This window comes from Eschrichtius robustus, chromosome X, assembly GCF_028021215.1.
Source record: "Eschrichtius robustus isolate mEscRob2 chromosome X, mEscRob2.pri, whole genome shotgun sequence".
NCBI classification, from domain to species: domain Eukaryota; kingdom Metazoa; phylum Chordata; class Mammalia; order Artiodactyla; family Eschrichtiidae; genus Eschrichtius; species Eschrichtius robustus.
In genome coordinates, this window is record NC_090845.1 from 109,421,281 (window position 1) to 109,446,139 (window position 24,859).

The window sequence follows — 24,859 nt, forward strand, 5'->3', positions numbered from 1 at the left end:
CCCAGTTTCCAAAGGTATTATACTATGCTAGCATTACTGGGCCTTCCCATGTTGGGGACCTTTTATTTTTATTTTTTTGGTGGGATCTTAGATTCCCGACCAGGGATAGAACCCAGACCCCCCAGGCAGTGGAAGCGCCGAGTCCTAACCACTGGACAGCCAGGGAATGCCCAGGACCTTTTGGTTTTGAAATGTAGGGAGAGTAACAAGGAACTTTAGCAGTTGGGTTATATTTCTATAGAGAAACCTTCATGATGTTGTAAGGGACCTTGAGAAAACAGTCGATCCATCTTCCTGATTCCAGAGAGGCCTGTATTCCAAGCATTCATAGATTACTGCTATCCACATTTGCTTTAAAAGTTTCAAACGGTGGGGATTCTATCAGACCTTTTGATAATGCCACATTGTCTTAGAATCAGTAAGCTCTTCATGAGGTCTGATTCAAATCTTCATGCTGCAGCACAGGCCTCTGTTTTTTCTCTTGCCTGTGCCTGTCAGCAGAATCTGTGCGCTCTCATTTAGACATTTGTCTCTACCCTCACCCATCAATATATTTTGATTTACTGAAATATAAAACTGAGCACTGTGGAAGCTCAGCTGGATCACTGTAAGTACTACTATAAACAACTGGGGCTTTCCTCTTGGAAGGTGTTATGAAGCTCCCTACTCAGCTTTCTCCCTTCCAGCTCAAGACAGCCCGTGTTCTTAAGTAAAGTCATGGGAAACCCAAGTCCCCAATCTGCCACCATTGTCTAAACAGACAGTGGAAACTCTGTCCATAGAGGCTGAGCATCTGGGAAGCTGTGCCACACGCTGGCTTCCTCGCGGTAGACACTTTGACCCAGAGCATTTCCTTTGGTGTCTTCCAGCTTTTGTCCACCTGTGCCGCACCTGGGTGCTGATTTGCTTCAATGCCAGATCCTCCCGCTTCCCAGCCAAACATCTCAAAAGAGTGATCTATTTTCACTGTCTTCATTTCCTCACCTCCCACTCTACCACTGCAGTCCAACTCCAATTAAACTGCACTGTACCAAAGGCACTCTTATCAGAGTCACGAATGCTGTCCAACCAAATGGCTTCTTAAAACAACAACAACAACAAAAACACACCTTATTTTACGTGACCTCTAAGCAGCATCTGATATTAACCGTTCCCTTCCTTTTGAAAAGCTTGCTTCCCTTGCGTTTTTGGACCACATGCATTCCTGGTTTTCTTCCTACTTGTCAGGTCTCTTCATCTCAGTCTCCTTTTTGTGGGTTCCTATTCCTCATCCTTCTCTTGAATATTGTTATCGTTGGAGTTTGGTCTGAAGCCTTCTCTTTTTCTCTGCTTGTGTACCCTCCCTGGAAGATCTCACCCACTTCCCTATTTGCCATTACCATGGGATAAAACTGATAATCCCAAATCTCATCTCCATTTTAGGCCTTGATATCCAATTGCCTGCCAGATGTATTTACCTGAACACACAATGGCACCTCAAACTCAGTTTGCCCCCAAATAAACCCTTCACCCAACCCTCACCCAAACCTGCTTCTCCTCTTCTTGTATTTTTATCTCAGTGAATGGTACCACCATACACATACTTCCTTAATTCCAAAACTGTCAGTCAGCAAGTTCTTTGACTGTAGCTCCAGTATTTCACTAATCTGTCTAGCTTTCTTAATCCACACTGCTGATACTTTAGGTTTGGCCGTTATCATTGCGTGCCTATGTAACCTGCGTGAAACTGAGCAGCTTCACGGTCAGGGTCATCACAGAGTTGTATCTCAAAGAAATATCACCTGAACAGCCAAAAAAAAAAAATTGGAAAGCAATTTAATTTGCACTGAAGTTTCTTGAAAAGGGACTAATCATTTATTTATTGATGTTTTGTCCCTGTCACACCTGTATTGCTTTGACTGCCTCTTAAGTGGTCTCCCTGCCTCTAATACTGTTTCCCTCCACTTGATTCTCTATACTACAGCTAGAATGCTCCTTTAAAAATGAATTTCCATGCTTAAGACTATTTTAAAAATGCATTTTCCTGCTTAATGCTCTCATTGGCTCCCCAATGTCCACTGGATAAAACTGGAACTCCATCATGCTTATAAGGTCCTTCACCACATTGTCCGCACTTAACTCCTTCATATTCTTTGTACCATAGTGTCTTTTTCATATTGGTATATATGTTAACTATGCCTGCTGAGCACTTACTATGCATGTCCAAAGAAGGTACAGTGGGAAACTCGTTGGATACATAGTTTGGCGACAGAGAGCGGATTATATATTAAACATTGTGATATTAAATTCCAGGAAGGGAATGAGACCACAGAGAGGATTAGAAGCATTAGGGAAGGGTCCCGTGGAAGAGGTGAGGTGTAAGGAGGGTAGGGAAGGGGACTTGGACCAGCAGAAGAAGTTCCAGTCTGAAGGATTGGGGCCACGAGAAGCAGGCTCCTAATAAAAGTGGAAGGTCATACTCTGGACACTGAAGTAGACATCAGTCCAGCCTCATTGTCCTGTGCCGGCCTAAGAGGACAAATGCTAGATACTCTTTAGGGTGATTGAAGCACACAACACGAAGGGATGGACAGCAGCGGAGAGAGAAGCCAGATAATTTGGACATGAAGCCTGATTTCTCTCCCAGGCTGTCCTGCTGGTTTCTAACATGTACCCTGACCCACCCCACTTAACTCTCCATCTCCTCCCCACTCCCCCCCAAAAAACGACTGTTTTTCTCAAGCTGATGTTGTGTAAGGAAAAGGGAAGGGGGCTACTGTCAGGGAAACTGAGGCTTGGAATGAAATGCCATAGAGAAACTGTGACTCTGTCTCCTGTTCAGTGGGCTGCACTCTACATGCCAACCTGAAAGGGATGAGGTAGCTTTTACGGTGGCAATTATGGCTTGCGAGGTGTCGTGTGAAAAAGAACCCTTCTCACAGTGATGAGGAGCCTATGTTTGCTCTATTTAGACAAAGAATTCTCTTTTCAGCATAACTTTCCACACAGAAACAGATAAATTGTTTAGAGCTGACTGACTGCAATACTAAGTGTTCTATTTTAAGTTAAAACTATCCCACAAGTGAATCATATATGTGCATCTTCTCTCTTTCGTCCCCCTCCTCCATATAAACACATTCACGCCCTTCCTCACTGCCATAAATAATGCTGCTTTTGCTTGCCTCCCGCAGGACTTTGCATCGTGGAAAGTTAGGCTGCTCTAGGACTTGATAGCCGGATCCACTCTTATCTCTCTTAAAGAGGGTTCATTCATTTTGTCAGTTTTCCAGGCCTTCCAATTCCTATTTTATTTTTGTAGTTGACTCTATTTGACTATTTTCTGAGGTTCTGGGGTGAGGCAGGGGCACCCTAACTGTGGAGAATATTGCTGGTTGCCTACTGAATAGCAATCCTTCATTCCTTGCTAAGAGAACCCTGATTTGGGTTCTAGAATTAGGTAGCAATCTGCTCAGGGAGGTTGACCCAGTTCCAGAGGGTCTGAATCCATTTTGGAGATCCCATTTCCCCTTTGCCAGTGACTCACTTCTGGCCAATGTGACACCAGAAGGAAATCTGCCGGCATCTTTGCCTACTTCTGGCCATCTCACTATGTGAATTAATGAAGCCTTATTGTTCAAATCACTTTTAGTTAAGTGTCTTACTACTTGCAGTCAAAACCATCCTCTCTGATACACTAACCAATTCTAAAACTCTCAACTTCTACTGCGATTCATTTGAAAAGACAAATAATCTACGTCATCAGAGTCACAGATTCATGGAATGTTAGTTTGTAAGTCCCTTTGATGACTGTCTAGTCTGTTTCCCTCACTGAACATACCAACTGCTTGTGTCTGCAAACTAAGAAAGTCATCCACAAGGTGCTGGGACTGTGCTCTATGCTCTGTAATCTCTACATGCCTAATCTTGATTTTGCATAATTCTGGTAAAATCAGAATTTTGAACTCAGAATTTTGAACTCAGAACTACACTGAATTTTCCCTTTTATTCTCACTGGCAAAAGGCTTTCCTAAATACATGTAAAATAGATCTCAGAGGGAATGTTGCTTTTACTTCAAAAAAAAAAAAACCCCACAAAAACAAACAAAAAAACGCCCTAGAAATAGCTATTTACATAGACATGAATAATAAGTCATGCTCATATATTCATTAAAAAAGATTTCCAGACTTTAGTAGTCAGTACTCTTCCAAATGTGAGTTATTGTATTATTCAAAAATAATAAAATTACATATCTTGGACCATAGTCAACAAGTGAAATTGGCCTTACCCTCTAATTGATTCAAATCTGAGAGACTTTAATGTTCACGCCAACATCCCACCCAGTGTTACTCCCATCCTAGTTTACTCTTTCCTCTCAACTGAGTTTTTCTGAGGAGGAGAAAAGTAACTTACATAAAGAGAAACTTCTGCTATCTGGTGTTATAATGGATACGCCAGGCTTCCTTTCTACCTAATTTCTGTATGAGAAAATTGTTATCCATTTCCATGATGCCAAATGGTGATAGCGCTTGAAAACCACTGGTGCCTACCTGAGTGATGTCCATTCCCGAGTCACAGCTCAGTGGCTGCGTGGAAGTCAGACCGTTTGAGCCGATTACAGTTGTGATCACAGCATTCTCATCAATTCTCCGAATCATAGTCCCATCCACAAAGTAAATGAATCCATGCCTATCAACTGTGATGCCTGTTGGGGAAGAGCAATTGAGCATTAGTAGTCTAGAGGGCCACATTTGCACCAAGATCAGTATTTTGAAAGAAGCCCTAGAAATGAAAAGGCATTTTAAAGACATATGGATTCAATTTTGCTCAGCACAGACAGAACAGTAACGGGAGAGGTTTGTTTGGACACACATTCACTCCTCTGTGTATTGAGAAGAAGTGACAAAATGTAATATGCGGAGAGAAAGCCAGTCTAATAATTTTGTTGTCCAGTTTTACATTTCCACCCCCCTGATACTTGCTTACTCCCACAAACAGAAAAAAAAAAACAACCCTCTAAGACAAATGGGAAAAGACAGGGGAGGCAGTGTATGTTACACTTCTTTTAGAGTGCAGATGCATAGGCCGCTGCTTATTTTCATAGTTGCATTAGAAATAACTGACTTGGAAAGCATTAAAATTATTTTCATCAGTTCACACTCAGTTAACAGAGTCTGTAATAATTCTGATAAACTGGACTGAGTTTTTTCTCTGTATTATCTGTTAAGAGGGGAGCTGGAGAGCAAAATTATGGTGTCACAAAAGGAACGGTTAAGCTTCTAGAAAAAATAAAAGTCAATAAAATTCTCACAGTAGTTTTACACACTGTGCTAATTACAGTTTTGTTTCTTGGAAAATATATAAAAGCAGTTAGAAGGCTGGGGTTCTAATACTGAATGCACCACTTACAACTGATGTGTGACTTTGATTGAGTGATTCAGCCTCCTCTTCGGTAAAATATGGAAAAGATTATCTGCCTGTGATATTGTGATTTATAATAAAGAATTTTGGCCTCCATTCCCTTTTCTAACACAGAGCTCCTAAAACTCTTGGGATTGCCTGTGGTGAGAGAGATAAAGGTGACTTTTGTTATGTTAATGACGTGACTTTGGCCGCACCGAAGAATAGGCTGGTTGCCAGGAGAACCAACCTGGTGATTAGAGGATTGGAACTTTCAGTCCCACCTCCTGACCCGGGCTGGAGATTGAGTTCAAACGCCAATGGCCAATGATTTAATCAATTATGATTATGAGGCCTCCATTAAAAACCCAAAAGGACAGGGTTTGGAGAGCTTCCAGGTTGGTGAACACAGGGCGATTTGGGGAGAATGGTGCACCTGGAGAGCGCCTGGAAGCTTCCTCTCCTTTCCCCCATACCTTGCCCCATGCATCTCTTCCATCTGGCTGTTCCTGAGTTACATCCTTTTATAATAAACCAGTTACCTAGTGAGTAAACTGTTTCTCTGAGTTAGGTGAGCCACTCTACCAAAATAATGGAACCCAAGAAGGGAGTTGTTGGAACCTCCTATCTACAGCAGTTCTGTCAGAAACACAGGTGACAACCTGGACTTGTGATTGGCATGTGAAGTGGTGTTGGGGGGAGGCAGTCTTGCAGGACTCACCCCTTAACCTGTGGGATCTGATACTATTTACGGGTAGATCGCGTCAGAATTAAGTGAAATTGTAGGACACCCAACTGGTGTAGAATTGCTTGGTGGTGTTGTTGGTGGTTCTCCCCATGCTGGAAATTGGTCTCAGAACACCTTTTATTGCTTTACTTGGCTAAAGTGACCAACTGTCCTGGTTTGCCTGGGACTGAGGCAGGGTTCAGTTTTAAACCTGGGACAGTCCTGGACAATCTAGGATGAGGTGGTTATTCTATGCCTAGGTTGTAGTAAGTATCTGATGAAATAATGCATTTAAAAAGTGTCAGACACTGATAAAGAACATATGGTTCAACTCCTGCTTCCCTTGCTACTTTGAAAACAACCACATGGCATTACTTTAAAATTAGTTTACAATTTAGTCTTTTCCTAGTTCTCCTTTATTCAGACCTTGTGAAACTCAGAATGTATGTTAAAGTTAGCAAGATCCGTGATAACCAGCATGTCCTCTTAGTGCTCATGTGTGCACGCACACACACGCACACACACACTCACAATAATTTTCCTGGCAAAGAGTGAACTCATCTAAAGACAGTTTATAAACCCAACTTAATAAACTGCCTTTAGATGAGCTAATTCATTGGCAGGAGGTTAATATTAAGGCTCGACTTTATGATGTACTTTGATTAATCCTTAACCTCTATAAAAGTTACAGATTCACTTTTTTAAAATAAATTTATTTATTTTATTTATTTTTGGCTGCATCAGGTATTTGTTGTGGTGCGTGGGCTTCTCATTGAGGTGGCTTCTCTTGTTGCAGAGCACAGGTTCTAGGCGCGTGGGCTTCAGTAGTTGCAGCACGCGGGCTCAGTGGTTGTGGCTCGCCAGCTCTAGAGCACAGGCTCAGTAGTTGTGGCGCATGGGCTTAATTTCTCTGCGGCATGTGGGATCTTCTGGGACCAGGGCTCGAACCCTTGTCGCCTGCATTGGCAGGCGGATTCTCAACCACTGCACCACCAGGGAAGCCCCAGATTCATCTTAACTTTCCCTGAATGCCTCTAAAGTCATCTACGTTTTGGTGAGTTCTCCAAGGAAACCAGCATGTCCAAACAAGGGGAATTCCATGTCAATAAGTCCCTTTATTATTTTTGGTGGCATAAAGACCCTAAAGAAAGTTTTTAAAAAGACTTTTAAGACCGCGGCAGGTCAAAGGATGATGGCACAGGAACATTTCTTTCATCTCCAGAATATTTGGACTGAAGATGAATCAAGGGGTACCTCTGCTTTATATTTTTCTTTGTGTTTTGGCAAAATCAATTTCTTAAATGCCTAGAATTTGGTCTGGTGTGTGGCAGGCCTATGATTTGGGATCACCTTCTATGACCTCTGTATTCAATATCACTGAATGTGAACTTGGAAATTTGGCTGTCGTAAGAGGATGAACTGAAAGATCAAGACTCAAATCTGGAGAGAGAAAGGCTGAGAGCAGACAGGCTTGAAGTGTATGAAATCATGAATTATTTACCAAACGCATACTGAATGGCACTGTGCCAAGTTCTGTTCCTTGACTACTACACTCCTCACCCCCGTCAGAGGGTGGAGCTTGGCCTGATCTGGGGAGGATAATCTTGGACTTACATGGTTTTCCCACTTTTAATTTTTGTGAACTTCTAAACACTGAACTGCTCTCTCTCTGTTCCTGTCAGCTGAACTCCACAGATGAGGCTTACTAAATCCTTGCTGTTGGCCTTCGGGGCTTATTTGGCTGACAGTTTGTAGGATACTCTCCTTTCATATATTTGTGTAGCAATTTCTTTTATCGCGGTCCAAATTCCAAAATACTCCAATTTTTGAGATTCTTTAATTAAATTTAATTGGGTTATACTGATGTTTGGAGTTGAAAAAGAAATAGTAGAAAGGGCTTTGAGGGGCTGTGTGATAGGTGTTTTATTTATGCATCTAGGCATATTTTATATGTACATATTTTCATTTCCTCTCATTTTCCTACCCCAACCAATGAACCAACCAAACAAACAACCAACACACAGACAAATTCCCCAAACAACTAGTTTTACAAACTCTTCGCTGGTGAGGTTTAAAGGGTATTTAATTTTCACTGAGGTTAAAAACCAAACTGGAAATCACGGGTAAGAAAAAGAGAATTATTTTTGCCATTACTTGGCTGGGGAGCGGGAGTGGGGGGTGGTCATCTCCCATAATGAGTATCGTTATAGCCCAGGGATGTTGATGACGCAGTGTGATCTATTACTGTTTGTTAGACTGAGTGGGAGGAGGTGGCACATGCCCAGTCTATTTTAAGTTTTATTCTTCAGAGATGGGGACGTGAGTGATTTCAGATCACATAAAGCCATCTGGGGCTAGCAAGATCTTACAGATTCAATATGACGTTCATATTTTGATATAGTTGTACCCAGATTTCCAAAATTTGTTACCCAATGCTGTGGGCATAATTTGTTCCAAGGGTCACGTCCCTTGATGTGCTTACTTGACAGGGTTTTCATTAGCACTTAAAACACAATGGAAGGCACAGTCTTTGAATGAGAAAGGAATTAAACTGCATTGAAAAGACTCACTTCCAGGGTTTAAAATTTTAACCAGTATTCATTTTTAGAGCAAGCAAAAAATATATAGATCTGTGCGATTACCACAAGGTTAGGCAGTGATGCAGGGTGGGTGGGATAGAGGTGGGACGAACGACCAAGGAAAACACTTCTCTCAGATGCCCAGACAGCATGTTTAGCTTGGAGCACATTTTTACATTTGTGAGAAAATAAATAAATCCTTGTAAATTAGTGCATATAATGAAAGCACTGACAGACCATAACCTGGAAGTGTGAATGGTGCTGTCTCCATTCATCAGCATTAAGCCCTAACAAGCTCTTTCTATGGAGGAACCTGCTCATAAATAAAGTGCATCTAGTAAAAAAAAAAAATTATTCGCAGTGTCTTATGCAAAGTAGGGGACATTATATAATATCTGAACTGCAGGCTCTTTTCTCTGTGAAGCATAGCTCTGTATGAAACAGCTGCAAATTAACGGGCGAAAGTATTTGACGTCTTCCCTTGTCTTATTATCCTCCAATGAATAAATACTATAATTCTTAAGAAGACAATTTGCCTAAAGCTGGGGCAGCCTGGATAGTTACTAATAAATTTATCACCTGTTGGGGAAGAGGATGCTGCTGATCGATACTGAAGCAGCAGGGGCAACCTGACGTGGTATCACTGAGAGTCCAGATGTGGAGGTTAACAGCCTGGAAATAGTAGCTAAAATCCCAAATTAGATAACAGAGAAGATCAGAGTTTTTGGCTGTGCAGAATGCCAATTTCAAATGTTGGCAGAAGGCATCTCTGCATTTAATTTATAAAAATTACAGCTGTTGAGGCCACCTACATTTTTATTATTTCTGTATTAAAAATGAACCTTCTTTCAGAATATAAGCTTTGGAAAGTAGTCATAAAATTCTCTCCATCTACAGCCCTAGCAACCAGAAAACTGAAATACTGCTTCTTCTTTTTTTTTCCTGCCACAATCTGCTCTTTAATTTTATGAGACAGAGGTAAATGGTTAAAATAAACTTTCAGAGAATGTTCTAAGTGCAATATGGCATCAGCTCAATCTCCAATACTGAGTGTGCTGAATTGTGTAGCTGCCATTAGCCAGTTGATCATAAAGTGCCCTTTAAATCAAAGAGAGTTTAAATTTTTTGCTTTGTTTCTGTGCATTTCAATTCTCAGAAAATTGGTATCATATGTGTGGTCTATATGGAAATTCTCCACTAGGCAGAAAAGTCCATTCCCCAACTGATCTAACTACTGTCCACTTATAATTACCTACCAAAATCAGAAAGGGCCAAGTTACTTCTGTACAATAAGCCTGTTATCTTGCTAGGTAGACACTAAATGGAGCTTCTAGAATTTGGAGGGATTACAAATACCTGTGTGTTACTAGGGTTGGAAGGAAGCAGAGCTTAATGACCAGCTGAGATGATTTCACTGTGTGGTTAACAATGAGAACAGGAGTCCTCAAATAAGAGACTCTAATAAACTTACCGTAACATTACAGGACAAGTGAATAGTGTGAGTTATTTAATCAGATGACCTCTTTAATTAAAAAAAAATTACACTATATTCTAACAGTAAAGGTCAATTTCCAAAGAATTTAAATACAAATTAAAAATGATAAGCATTCAGACTAATATGTCCTTCCTTTCAAGACTCAGAAGGCACTCAGAGACATCACGAGGAACAAGAGATTTGTGGGCTAGTTGACCAAGAATTGTGATTGAGAGAAAGACAGGTAAGGGCACTCCTTCTGATCCTCTCAAAGCTTTAGCCTTCCAGGCAAGGCAGAGTGAATGAAGAGCTCTCCCACCTCCACCAGCACTATTTTCCTAAAAGTTTACTGGGAAAGTTGTTTTTGTCCTCACTTATTAATTTATTCAGGATTTATTTTGAACCTATTATATGTCAGGCACTGTGCTAGGCACTGGGACGACTGCAGACTATAAAACAGATATGGCACTGCTCTTGAGAAGCTCAGAAACCAGTGGGGGAGACGGAGAAATACCCAGGCAATTACAGTGCCTTGAGATAAGCACTAGTTTGGGGCAAGTCCACGGTACCATGGGAGCAGCCTTGGGGGATGGGCTGGGGAATGAAGGTCACTAGTGTTTTCTCAGATTATAAGTCACACGTAAGCAGAAATCTGAAGGACTATGTTGAAATTCTGATGAGCCCAGTGTGAAATCCAGGTAAGCACCACAAAAAGCCCATTAAGGCTGACTATTATCACTAAATAATAACCATTTTCATTTGCTGAGAATACTAAGATATTCCAGGCACTGTGCTGGACTCTTTACATACATTTTCTCTTTTTAATCCTCACAGTACCCTGTGAAGTAGGTATTATTAATGTCATTTTTTAGAAGAGGAAATAGAGGTTCAGAGGTCAAATGACTAACTCCAGGTTGCCAGTGCTAGATTTAGCTCATGTTTGTCTGACTTTCAATGTCCGTTCTTTTGATCACTATCCCATGTAGCCTAAATGGGGCTATCAATCACTTTACCACAGGAGTGGTATACAGAATGGTTTCTGAGGGTCCAGAAACTCCATGAAATTATCTGCAAAATGTTTCATGTATGTGTATCGTCATGAGGAGATGGTCCATTGCTTTTGTTAGATGGTCAAAGTGATCCATGATCCCTCCCCTGAAATTGTAAGAATTCTTATATTCCTGTAGAGCTCCCGGACCTCTTCAGAATTATTCTTCAAAGATATTCTGCAGCTTCATTCCTACAGAGCTGGTGAGTTTCAGGAAAGCACCCAGAGTTTCCATGTGATGGGGACTTTGGTAACTTGACTATTATTTATGATCTACTAAATAAAAAGGAGACCCCAGAAACAAGGGTCACAAACTCATATGTCATCAGGGGACAGGCAGGTGACATTAGTTTGTAAGTTAGGTCAGGTGTTAGATTATACAAGTTCTAGGGGAAACAAAGGTTAACTAGAAAAAGCATGTCCCACCTAAATGCACTCAGTCTCTTTTTTTTTAATAAAGACACAGAGTGGGACAAATGAATTATATTTTGAACCAGATTTATTCCCTGAGTTGCCAATTTATGATGCTTGCTAGAGGACAATCAAGAGGAATATATCGTCAGTGAAGAGGCTGCTGTGAGCAGACAAGATCCATGAACTTAGAATAAATCTAATAACTAGTACTGCTGTTAAAAGTTATGTCCTGATACAGAGATTTCCCATAAACCCCCTGCCTCCACACATGCATACCTCTCCCACTATCAACGTCCTGCACCAGACTGGTATGTTTGTTACAATTAATGAACCCACACTGACACATCATTATCACCCAAAGACCATAATTTACATTAGGGTTCACTCTTGGTGTTGGACACTGTCTGAGTTTGGACAAATGTATAATAGCATATTTCCACCTTTAGAGTATCAGACAGAGTAGTTTCAGTGTATAAAGATTCTGCTTAATTCTTCTGTGAACCTAAGACTGCTCTATAAAAAATAAAGTCCACTTAAAAAGAAGTTATGTCTTGGTTTATAAGCTCTGAGAAACCAAAGATAATCAAATCTAGTTACAATTCTCCATCACGGGAAAATGATATCCCTGGATGGCTAGTGATACAATGCTTGCTAAGAATGCAGCTTCTTTTGTTCCCACCAAGATCAAAGCTCAGAATTTATGACAAGTTCATCAAATTTAGTCAAATCAAACCAGAAAAGTAGGTGTTCAAGCTGAACTTGACTTCGCTCTTGCTCTGCCACCCTTCTCTTCCTCATCCTTCCCTCAGGAAGCTCTCCCTCTTTAGTATGGCGGAGACAATGCTATGTATTCAGGTCATCCTATCTATTTTTCTTTCTGAGAATAGAGCTAGATTACATTTCCCAGCCTCCACTGCAGTTAGCTGTGGGAAGAAGTGATATATGCTACTTCTAGGCCTGGCCCCTAACAAAACCTCTGTTGAGCTCCTTTATGGAGCCCCCCCCTCCCTCTAGGCTGGCTGGATGCAGAGTACCCACTGGAGGACTCCAAGGCCTAAGAGATTGACAAGCCACTAGATGGAAGGAGCCTGGCTCCTGAGTCACTGCTAGGAGCAGGGATTTCTCCTATCCCACAGGCAACCTTTACTGGACTGTGATGTGAGCAAGAAATAAACGACTATTTTGTTAAGCCAATGAGATTGTGTGTGTGTGTGTGTGTGTGTGTAATATATAGTTGTTAGCTTGGCCTCACTATTACATTCACCAACCACCAATTCAAATCCTGTTCATCTTCTAAGGTTTTTATGAGATGTTTCTCTTCCAGGAAGCCTTCTCTGCAAACTCCACTTTCTGGTCTCTCTGTTTTCTAACCTAAAGAAGCTTCTTTTTTTTTTTTCAAATGTGAATTATCCAGTCATGCTCTGTCTAGGCAATAAGCTCCTTGAGGGCAAGAACTGGGTTTTATGCTTTAGTTTTATAGCTCAACAAATCCAGTAGACCCAGGCACAAATGTTCAATAAACCTTGTTGAATTATAGGCTTAATTGCCACACATCTATAATGAAGCACATCTATCTTGAATCAAATAAAGCATGCCACGATGTCAAGATCTGCATATGAATTTCTCTAAAAATGAGTTTGGAAAGGAGGCAATGGTAATCTCTTTCTCCAAAGACCTTTAAGAGGAGTACAGCCCCCTATCAATTAGTGATGACGAGAATATGGGAAAAAGGGGAATTGACCACTCAGAGCAAATAGCATAAGGACCATGGATCAAATTAACTGCAACTGAATTTGATCCATGTAGATAGCTACACTGAATAGCTCAGGTTCCCTGCAAATCCACTTTGCTCTATCAACACAACTTTGTGTTACGATCTTATGATCTCTTCCAACCGTACTCTAATCTTAGGAGTTCTAAGGAAACAGCAATATCTCAAGATTTCACCTTAATTTGCTTCACTCTGGACCACATAAGGGAAAGCAGAGAGAACACCGGCTCCAGGGTCACATCAGGGGATCTGGGCTTCAGGCTGACTTCTGTTACAGATTAGCTGTAGGACTTGTCTTGATTTCCTAACCCACACCCTACCTACTGCACAGGGTTAAAACAGTGTGAAGCTCACAAGAGCCAATGAAATGAGAGCCCTTTGAAGAGGATGAAGTCTTACAGTGGTGCTAAGTGGTGTCCTAATTACTCAGTCATTGCTGTAATTCTTTCTGAAAGTGACTTTTCTAAGCCTTAGAACCATAGACAAAGATTTCCACATAGGCTCTGCTTCAACATTTTAGGCTCTTCTATGTTGGACAGACATAGTAGAAGCTTCAAGTCCATAACCCGGGTCAGTGGCAGAGTGCCCTATGTTAGATTCACCACAGAGACAAGGCAGAGGTTGAAAACAACTTTGTTAGCTTAGGGGAAATACTGCACTACTGAACTACTGGTGTAAAAGCCTTCAAGCTTTTATAAGATAGCTAAAGTTTTCATCCAGAGAATCAAATAAATGAAGCTCCATGCTGTGCAACTGGCTCAGGGAGACCCTGGGCTGGGGGTGGTGCTGGTGCCTCAACATTTAACAGTGACACCAGACACTAGGGATGGTATGAGTTATTTTTCCTTGCTTTATAGAGCTGTGTGTGTGTGTGTGTGTGTGTGTGTGTGTGTGTAAGCGATTGGGTTAAATAGACAGTTCCAGTTCAAGTTGAAATGCATATCCCATGTTTTATTTTTGTGCTAGAGTTCTTGCTCAAAAGATGCCTGTAGGCTGAGATTTAAGGGGACTCAGTACATACGGGCTAAGATAAATGAGGTTTACTGGACATGAGCTGAATATTTTATATTCCCCCCCCCCCCTTAAAAAATTCTTCAATTATCAAGCAACTGTATCTGGGACACTACTCAGATACATTTTGAAGAAATGCCTTTGTCATCCTAAGGAAACAAACCACCTCACAAGAACCTTACGTGAACAATTAGCTTGAGGAGGGAAAGTTCATTTATTGCCCATGGACCAGCAAAAAACTAATTGCAGTTGTTACACTCTGGGGGAAAATGAGTCTCTTTCAAGATATGTGAACGACCAAGAGGTTCTGATAAAAAAGCAAGCTAAGTAGAATACCTTGGCCTGAATACTCAGTAAAAGGAGGATATGAGGAATTAAGCCTGACGGTGCTTACTATTCACAGTACTGGGCTAACTCAAGAAGAATGAAAATTTCTGCAGGAAAGTTATTTGCATGTAGGATCTATTCAAAGACAACGTGGAAGGCCCATTTAAAATTCTTCCAACAGCCGTACCTCCTGACTAATGAAGCTAACACTAGAAGAGAAGTTCAGGAAGTCAGAAAGGCAGGGTGATGAACACTCTGTGAATACAATTTTCGAACCTTTGAAATGAGGTTTAAAGAGACACTTAGGAGGACCAATTTGGGCTCAATCAAAAATATATTATTAGAACAACAACAACAAACACAAATATGACAGTTGAGCAAAAGAAAAGAATTAAGCAAAGCAGTTGTCTAATGAGACAAACAACTCTTTGACTTTTTCTTTTCCACGCTCTGACCTACAAGTTTGACAATCTGAGTGCAGAAGAAGGTTACATTGAAAGGTATTGAAAAAAACTGGGATTCGCTGTTCAAAGGGGGCTGGTGACATCTCTGGCCTTGTCTTGATTGAGACTGGGGTTTCCAAGGCCATTTCCCCACCTTTTTTCCTCTAAGTTCAATTACCCAGACATGTTCAGGAGAGCTATGAGAGTAGGAGGAAAGAGTCTGGGGGTAGAAGCTACGAGGAGATCCTGTTGTGAGGCTGACTGTGACTTTCAAAAATTTACATAATCTCCCAGTCCTTGGGGTTTTGCCTTTGTCTAATTGCGAGAAGAAAAGCTGAGATGCCCATGTCAGTGGATTACTGTAAAGACCAACTAAAATCACATCGGAGCAGAATAGTCTGTGAAATCTTTTTGAAAGGTTAACACAAGTGGTGTTAATATTTCTGTTTTTGATTAACTGTTAGTTTTCCGGCATCTTGCTGTGGATTATCTGCTACATGATGACCTGCTTCAGCACAGCTTGACTTAGACAGCAGGAACCCTCTGCAATTCTGTCAGCGTCTCCTCCATGCTGATGGTGACGAGCAGTCTGTACAGGGGTCCTGTGTTACTTTTCCAGTCAAACTGGTCTATTCACTGTCTCTGAAACACATCTTTCTCTTTCCCTGGTTATCACTACATATTTGCCTGCACTACTCCTGTGCCTGGAATCCCCTCTCCCTCTCCTAGTACCCAGATCCTACTCATCTTTTAAGACACAGTGCAAAGTCTAGCCTCAATAATTACAATATATAAACTAACTCAAAGACTTGCAAATATCTTGATGGAGGTACTTCCTTGTCGAGTATATCAAACAATTTCATCAATCTTGTCTGATGGTAGAAATCTGAGCCTCTTAGAAGAGATGTGTTATTCCACCGATATAAGTGGGTAGGAATGAGGATCACGTCAGGTATATGTCATTAAGTTGCAAATCTAAAGCTTGGCCTGTAACTAAGAGTGTGAGGATTTTTGACTAGACTCAAGAATGCATTTTACATACTGAGATAGGGCCATTTTAACCAATCCATTTCAAGACCACCCCAACCTTCGTAGGAAGAGCTGAGTCATTCACTTCCCATCTAGGTGGCCTCTTTGTTCTCCACTGCCCTACCCTTTCTTCTTTGCCTTGTTCTTTGATCTCATTCCTTTTTGAATTCACTTAACCTACCAGGAAGAGAGGTTAGAATCTAGTTCCCAGTTTTCCTTTACCCAAGTGTCCAGTCCTTTTTCAGATTCCTTTCCTTTCTTCCACATCTTCCCCCTTCTGCTCCTTTTCCCCTCCCCTTTTCTCCAAATCCCAACCAGCTCTCCATTCTCTGAGCCCCTCGAGCGCTTACAGTTTATATCACACAACCTAATGCTGATTACTGTTTCCTCTGACGATTCCTCCCTTGTCTCCCTAACCAGATCATATTTCACTCACAGGCAGGGATCAAGCCTTTTTACTACACTTATAATTTCCAAATTTCCCAATGCAGACCAGATTGTCTGCTGCTTGAAAAGCTCAACAAAACACTGAAGGTCAGTGAACATGGTTCTTTTTCTAATAAGATATACCAGGAGCATGACATGGGTCTGACAGAGTAGCTAAAACCAGTGGGAGTCTTATAAATAGTATAGTGGGTCATTGACACTAGTGTCTCATTGACACTAGTTAAATATGTTGAAAGTATTAGTTAAGATGATGGCACCTCTGGACACCTGCTTGATAACCAGGAGATCTTTGTTGTGACAAGAGATGGTTGCAGTGTTTGACGACAGCATTTAGCATAGTTCCTGCCATACAGAAGTGCTTTATGTGTTTATAGAATAATAAATGACTAAGCTCTACATTAGAAAGAGAACAATTTGAGCAATTAGAAAAAAACAAATTAATAGCAGCCAGCGAGTCTAATAAAGAAGGTAAAACGAAAGGAAACAGGCATTTACAAATACTGCTAGATAATATTTTGCAGCTGCAATGGTTCCTTAATTCAACTGTTCAAAATATATTCAGCATTTCCAGGAACTAGGAAGATATCAATTTAGGGCCAATTCAGAAGGCAGTGGTTTTGGTCATGTGTTAATTGACTAATTTTTTTTTTAAACATTCAAATAGATTATTTGAATAAAGTCATGCTGTTAAAACTAGACCAGATATACTTGGGAAATAAAATAGTGCCCAGCATAACTAAAAAAGCCAAACCAAACAAGCAAAAAACAAAAATGAACACCCCCCCCCCCTTACAACCACATAAAGAAAGGTTTTGAGGGCGCTAAGTGTTGATCTCTGGGTTCTCAAAAATGTCAAGCCTAAAACAGGCTAAAATCAGAAGATTTAAAAGTAGCCCTTCTTCAGACCACTCTCCCCAGAGATGCCCCCAGTTTCACCACTCTGGGAAAAGTGGGAGGCACCTTTCGCGGGACCTCAAGCCCTAAGGTAGGGCTGGGGCAGGTGACTGCCTACAGTTCCGGTTTTACTTTGTTCAAGAGAACACAGAGAAAAGATTATAGAAACCAAAGTAGGTAGTCTTGGCAGAAGGCATTCTGATGGGTTTTTGACTGGGGGGTGGTGGTGGGGAGGAGGACAAAGCAGACCTATCAATCTATTACCATGGCTTCAATTTCCTTGGGTTAGAGACGCCTTCCACAATGAGGAATGATTCCTGCCTTCTAAGGGAAATTACTGCTGTAATCAGCTTTCTTTCCTGAGCAAATACGGGTAAAATGGGGCACCCACCCACCTTCCTTTCCCCAAAAACCTATTATACAGTCTAACAAGCCTTTTGAAAGACCAAATGGAATAGCTAGTAAATGAAACTGGAAGAAAAATGGAGCAAAAAACACTGCAGCTTCCTGGCTAGGCTTTGATATTTGGGGCTTAAAGACAACCTCACATGTGAGTTATTAAGCCTTTGATTCCTCAGAGAGAAACTTTAAATGGCCCAGAACTCACTCCCAAGGGAACAGTGACTTTCTTTGGTCAATGGTAAAGCTGACTCATTATATCAAGGCTCTTTAATATTGAGGAAGTTCAGTGTCAGCCATTTAGGGAACTCCACATACGGACACACACTAGATGTGTTGGTGAGCTCTGCAGCTAATGGAAGAGCCTCACTCACATCCAATCAGTTCAGAAAATAAGGGATTAATACTGGCCACTGCAGGGGTCCCTGAAGACCCTACTCCAGGGCCAAAGCTGGTGTGTGTTCTGATATGTTGGTTCCTGTGCTTTAAAGGTTGTTAAATATTTTGAACACTGTCTCTGTATGAGTGAAAGCCTTATTTAAAACAAACACTTTTTAAAATGGAATTGTCAGGTATGAATTTGCAAGTTGTTTTCTAAACCCTATTTCTGACTTAACATTTTTTTTAAATTATGAAAGATTTCAAATGGTCGACAACTCAGAGAATCATTACACACTGCCATGCATCTACCCCCTCAGTTTAATAGGTGTTAACATTTGTTTCATATAGCTCTGAAAAAAAAAAAGAAAATATTATGAATACAGCCAAAACCCATGTCTTTATCTCTGTTCCCTTTTCCCTTCCCTCCCCAGAGGTAAGCACTAGTCTGCAGTTAGTGTGATCCCCTTGCATGTTTTTATACATTTTCTGCATATGTATATGCCAAAAAATAATATACAGTATGTCTTTGTGCTTCAAAAATTTATGTAGGAGATGGATGGTGGTGATGCTTGCACAACAATGTGAATGTACTTAATGCCTCAGAATCGTACACTTAAAAATGGTTAAAATGGGGGAATTCCCTGCTCCAGTGGTTAGGACTCCACGCTTTCACTGCCGGGGCCTGGGTTCAATCCCTGGTTGGGGAACTAAGATCCCGAAAGCCACAAGATACGGCCAAAAAAAAAAAGTTAAAATGGTAAATTTTGTTTTGTATATTTTGCTACAAAAATATGCTCATGATATCACATCATACATATTCTTTTGCAATTTTCTCTTTCATTCATGCAACCTTATGTTTTGTGACTATTAATGTTTTTACATGGGCATCAACTTAATTCATTTTTACTGTTGTATAATATTCCATCGTTTGACCAAGCCCGATTGACAGATCATTAGGTTGTTTCCATTTTTTATACTGTAATGACAGCCTAGCACGTCTCCTTATACACATGTGTACTTGTGACTTTCCATACATTTTTCTTCACCCAAGCTCCCTTCAGTACCTCTCTCCAAGTATTTTAAAAGCAAGTTTTCCTTTTAGTTGGACAATGTATTTTGCAGGCAAAGAGAATTAAAGTAGGGCTGTGTATATACAATCAACAAAGTTTGACAGAAGAGAATTTGAATACAGTAAAACAATTTTGAAAACAAAATGTTTACTACTAGTCTTGAAAACAATCCAGTTAATATTAGTTTAAAAAATTATTTACTTATCCTCCTTCTCATCATCATACTTTATTTAGTACTTAATCTGTGCCAGGTACTGGCTTAACCCATACTGTGTCATTTTATCCTCTATAACCCTATAAGGAAGGTAGGAGCACTGTCTCCATCTTACAGATGAGAAAACAGTGGCTCAGAGATGTTTGTTAGTAATAAATTCGAACTCAGTCTTACCTGCCTGATTCCAAAGTCTCCGGTTTTAACTACTCTAAACACTTCCTAAGTTTTCCAGATTTCACGGGGCCCAAATGGGAAATACAAAGAGTACGATTTAAAGGTCATTGAAAGGCCTGCCCACTTGCCTTAAAAGTACCTTTACTACAGGAAGGCTTTTCTAGAAGGACACAAACTTTAGAGACCTTAAGGACATATATTGCATATATTGCTAAATCTGACCAAATAAAGTTAGAAAACTTCTACATTGTTAAAGGAAATGACAAACTTGGAAAATATTTGCAACACACAGGAGAGACAAAGGGATGCTTTTCTTAATTTTCAAAAGAGAAGGATCAACGGCTCAGTAGAAAAACTGGCAGAGGATATGAAAGTGAGTTTACTGGAAAAGAAATACAAATGGTCACAACAGATATGAAATGACACTCCTCTTCACTTAAAATGAAAGAAATTCAAATTAAAGCTACAAGCTATGAGATACCATTTTCCACTGATCAGATGGGCATATATTAAGAGGTTTAATGATACTCAGTGTGGCTGAGGGTATGGCAAAATGGGCATCCTTACACGCTATTGGTGTAAATGTGTTCAATCTTTTGGGAGGGCAATTTGGTAATATCTACTACTGTTGAAAATTAATCCGGTGTATATACTCACAAAAGTGTTCCAAAACACATGAATTAGGTTGTTCAATGCAGTGCTACAGGGATAAAGGATTAAAAAAAAAACAACATGTCTATCAAGAAGCAAATTACTTAAAAAATTATGGTATGTCCATATGTTGTAATATCATACATCTCTTAAAAACAGAGGCAGATATATACATGCTTTTATGGAAAGATCTTCAAGAAATATAATCAAATGAAAGAAGGAGGGTGAAGAGTAATGAATATGATATGATTCCTTTTATGTAAGAGAAAAATACATACAGAGGTCTCAAAGGAATCGCAAGAAACTGTTAACACTGGTTGCCTTTAGAGAGAGGGACTGGGGGGGGTGTGTTTGTGGTAAAGAAGCCTAGAATTTTCTTTCTGTGCTTTTCTACAGAGTTCCGACTTTCAAACCACAGACATATATTACTTTCGTTATTTTTATCTTTCAATATCAATGGAGCTTATCTAGATGGTGAGATTATAAGCCGTTTTAATTTGTATTCTTTACATTTCTCTTTCTTAAAAAATAATAAATATAATTAAAATGTCTTTTACTACGGGCCTGCCAGGATGTCTTCAAGGTCTTCCACTGAGCTTTTTTCCTTGGCTGATGGTATAGCCCCTCCAGCAGGTCTCTAGTAACATGCTCAGATGAGAGCAACCCATTGGCAACCATGAGTACTTTCTGGAGAGCTGTCATTTATGAAAGCAAAGAGACCTGGGTCCTCAGAGGTTGGTCATAGGACAGGACAGGGTGTGTGTGTGTTTTAAAATAATATGCTTTGTCTTTTGTTGCATTATAAAAATAATAAATGCTCAGAAAATTAAAGAGAACAAAGTCAAATCACTCAAAACTCCTTATGCAGCAATTATCATCGCTAACATTTACTTTACTTATTTTATTTTATTTTAAAATTTTTTTGGCCATGCCACGCAGCATGTTGGCTCTTAGCTCCCCGACCAGGGATTGAACCTGCACCCCCTGCATTGGAAGCGTGGAGTCTTAACCACTGGACCGCCAGGAAAGTCCCATTGCTAACATTTAGATAAACTTCCTCTCTATTTTTTTTTCTCTGTACATATATACCACCCCTGCCCCCTTACAGATGTAGCAGTATACAGTACATAGTTTTGTATCCTGAACTTTCCACTGAATATTATTTTGTGAGTATCTTCCTTATACCTGCAGGTTTGGGGGCTACGGGAATGGTCTGTTCTGGGTGCAGACAATGAGGGGAGTGCATTTTTGATAGGAATATTAAAAACAGTAATAAAACTGATGAATAACAGGACTGTGTTTACTATCCCCATTCACTGGAAATTGTAAACAATGTCAGGATAAAATATTCTTCCCACTGCCCAGTCTCCCTTTAGCATACACCACTGTATGCCCACACAGCTCTGACTAGGGGAGAGGGAAGGGAAAGGCTGGATTTCTATCTCGGGAAGACAGGCTGAGGGCTGCAGGGAGGGGGGCTCAGAGTTAGCCAGGGGAGTCCCTGAAAGAGGGAATGAAGAGGAGACATTTCAAACAGCCTCTCCTTTACTGCTAGTTTGCTGCTTAGTCAGATTCAGTTCACTTGAGAATCTGCTTGACTTAAAAAAAAAACTTAGCAGTTGTCTTATATGCATGTAACTTAAGTCATTAGTACCTTCAAAATGCTGGTCTAAATACCCTCTGTTGTGCCATCTCTAATCCTTGGTCTGAAATGGCCAAAAAACACAATTAATTGATCAATTATAAAATAAAAATGGGCTTCCTGACTCCATTTCCAGCTGTGTTTTAGCCTGTGATGATGTTAAAATAATGGATTTCCAAAGTTATCTAGGTTTGCTGCATGTTGTTGGAGCTTTACACTCCACACCTGCTAATTCAGCCAGTATGGCTGGAGGATCAATGAAGCTAAAAACATCTTCTGATGGCTTCTCTGTTGTGGAGCGAATATTCTTGGTTCCCTGGGAAGTCAACCCACGGTAGATTTCAGATTCCTTCAAGAATCAGCAAAGCATGCTAGACTCACCAGGAAATGACTTGCTCATTTCTTTGATTTTACAGTCAGCTCCATGCATTTGGTAAACTTGAAATTACTGGGCCATCTTGTACTGATGGTGGAGCAATATGGGGCCATGGTCAAAGCTTTAGCTCTAATACAGTTTCATGTTTTAGAACCTTAAAAACAAACATTTTGCATTGAAAGAAATTTCCTAATTAACTTCTGAAGGATTTGTACATTAAAACATCTTACCCTGCTGGAGAAGACTGATAGAACAAACGTACTACCTTCTGCTGAAGAGAAACTGTATTTAGAAGGAACTTGCTATTCTCATAAAACTTTTAATAGGAAGAAGTGAATCAAATTCCTTAATTACCATTTTATGGTTGGTAAAAGGGCAAATTACATGCCATCCATTTCTAAACTTCTAAATGTCTCTGGTGCTTTTAATTAAAGCTGCCATCTAGAAACTACTAAAGCAATTTTACGCAATTAGTTATTTATAGGTTACCATAATACACCACTCAAAATATGATCTTAGTGATTTGCAGTCTGTTAGTGTGTGATCCCTGTCATTTTTGTTTGATGGAGAGGGGGTTCTTTTTTTAATCAGCTGAGGTGATTCTTAAGTGGACAGATAAGAAAGATGTGACACTGAGGAGCTGTGATAAGGAAAGTTTTGGGGGCTAGTGATCTCAAATAAAAAGAGGAAGAATCATAATTCCATTCTGTCTGTCCTGATTTGTAGGGCTTGAAGTTTCATTCTAGACAATACTGCAGAGAAGTATATCATCGTTATTCTCCCATCTCTCTCCACTTTGCTGCCCTTCTGCCCGATACCTAGCACCGCCCTTCCTCATGCTACCTGGAGTAGTTGCCACCTTGGCTTGTCCCCCTCCGGTGACCTCATCTATCCAAACACACCCATCCTGTGCTCCATGTCCTTAACGCCCCCATAAAGTGTTTTAATGAGGAATTAATGCGTTGCTCTCCTAGGCAATATCCTGCCTTCAACACTGAAGTTCACATCCGAAGAAAACCCTTATGGGATGAATTTAATGGTAGGCTGCTAAGGGACTTATTTTGGTTACACGGGTCTTGGTGGGGGGGCTCCTCAAAATACAACATGTAGAAAGAACCAGCACTAGAATTACTGCATCTCAAGGTCGGGAGGGATCAGCTAATCAAATCACATGTAATACCCGAATCCCACCCTACCTCGACTCCTTCTTTTGTGGCACCATTCTACCCTAGAAATGACCAAGTCTCCTTGGACAATTTGGAACTTGCCTCCTTTAAAAGTAACTTATTCCACGTTTGGGTCACTATCATAAGCAGCGTTAGTATTAGCAACCAAACAGCAAGCCTGATCATAATGGCAGGTAACATTTAATGTGTACGCCCCACAGGCTGGGCACCGTGCTTTACAATGCACTTCACCTGCATTACCAAACACTCTCATGTAGGCACTATTACTCGTATTCTAACTTCATAGATGAGGAAGTTGAAGCTCAGGGAAGTTAGGTGACTTACACAAGGTCACACATTTCATGAGTGGTGGATCTGGAATTTGCATCCAGTTGTTTGACTACAGAACCTGGGAACTTATCTCTCATGGTATTTGGCCTCTAAAGTATTATCTGTTTGCTAGAATGCTATATACATGCATGAAAATTAAAATAAATGCAGAAGAAAAAGTCATTTAATGATGTATTTGTAGCTTTATAAAACCTGAATGAACTTAATACAAGTTCCACTGTATTAACCATGGATGTGACCTGGACCAATGAGCCAAGGCTAGATGTAAGTGCCTTCCTTTTGTCTGACTTCTCCACCAACAGCTTATGGCTTTAGGATTGTGACAGAAAAGGCAGAAAGGTTCTCAGATTCCAGCTGCTGACATAATGTAAGGTCTAAATCTTTTGACCATTCATAAGCAGATGCATTAGACCAACTGTGCAAATAACAAGTTAAGCTCTCATTCTGCTTGCATCACAGGTACTAAGTCATCTGGTGTAGCTACCGTAAACTGAGAGACCAATAACATAGTTTAGGAAGGAAATACCCAGGAGTGGAAACAGCACAGGATCACTGAGTAATAAAGAACAAATATTTTGCCTGAATTCCAAGGCTTTGTCAAACATATTTTTCTCAAGTTGCCTCTGATCCTAGGACAAGGATGTGGGAGGAAAGTTCTCACAGGAAATGTCTTGACACTGAGCTGGGAATTTGGCCTGGGTGGTAGAATGTTGATCTTACCCAAAAAGCTGACTTCACTAAGTGGTGTTTCCAAACCATTCTCACATACCTCAAGGCCTAACTGTACTTCCTCATTTTTAGCAGAATAGACCCACTTCTCTAGAACACTGAGGCTATCAGAATGGAGTACCATCAACTTTCTAGCACCTTCTATCTACAAAGTTCTCATCCTTA

General features: G+C 40.4%; 1 protein-coding gene across 3 annotated transcripts in view; it reads right to left on the reverse strand.

Annotated features, from left to right (window-relative positions):
* The window catches only part of TENM1 (teneurin transmembrane protein 1), a 570,000-nt gene that overhangs the window by 66,362 nt on the left and 478,779 nt on the right, over positions 1 to 24,859 (reverse strand). For all 3 annotated transcript variants that reach the window (XM_068532554.1, XM_068532553.1, XM_068532552.1), the window contains one exon: positions 4,528 to 4,682. In XM_068532554.1, the coding sequence (XP_068388655.1) occupies positions 4,528 to 4,682 (155 nt within the window). The remainder of the gene's footprint in view (positions 1 to 4,527; positions 4,683 to 24,859) is intronic.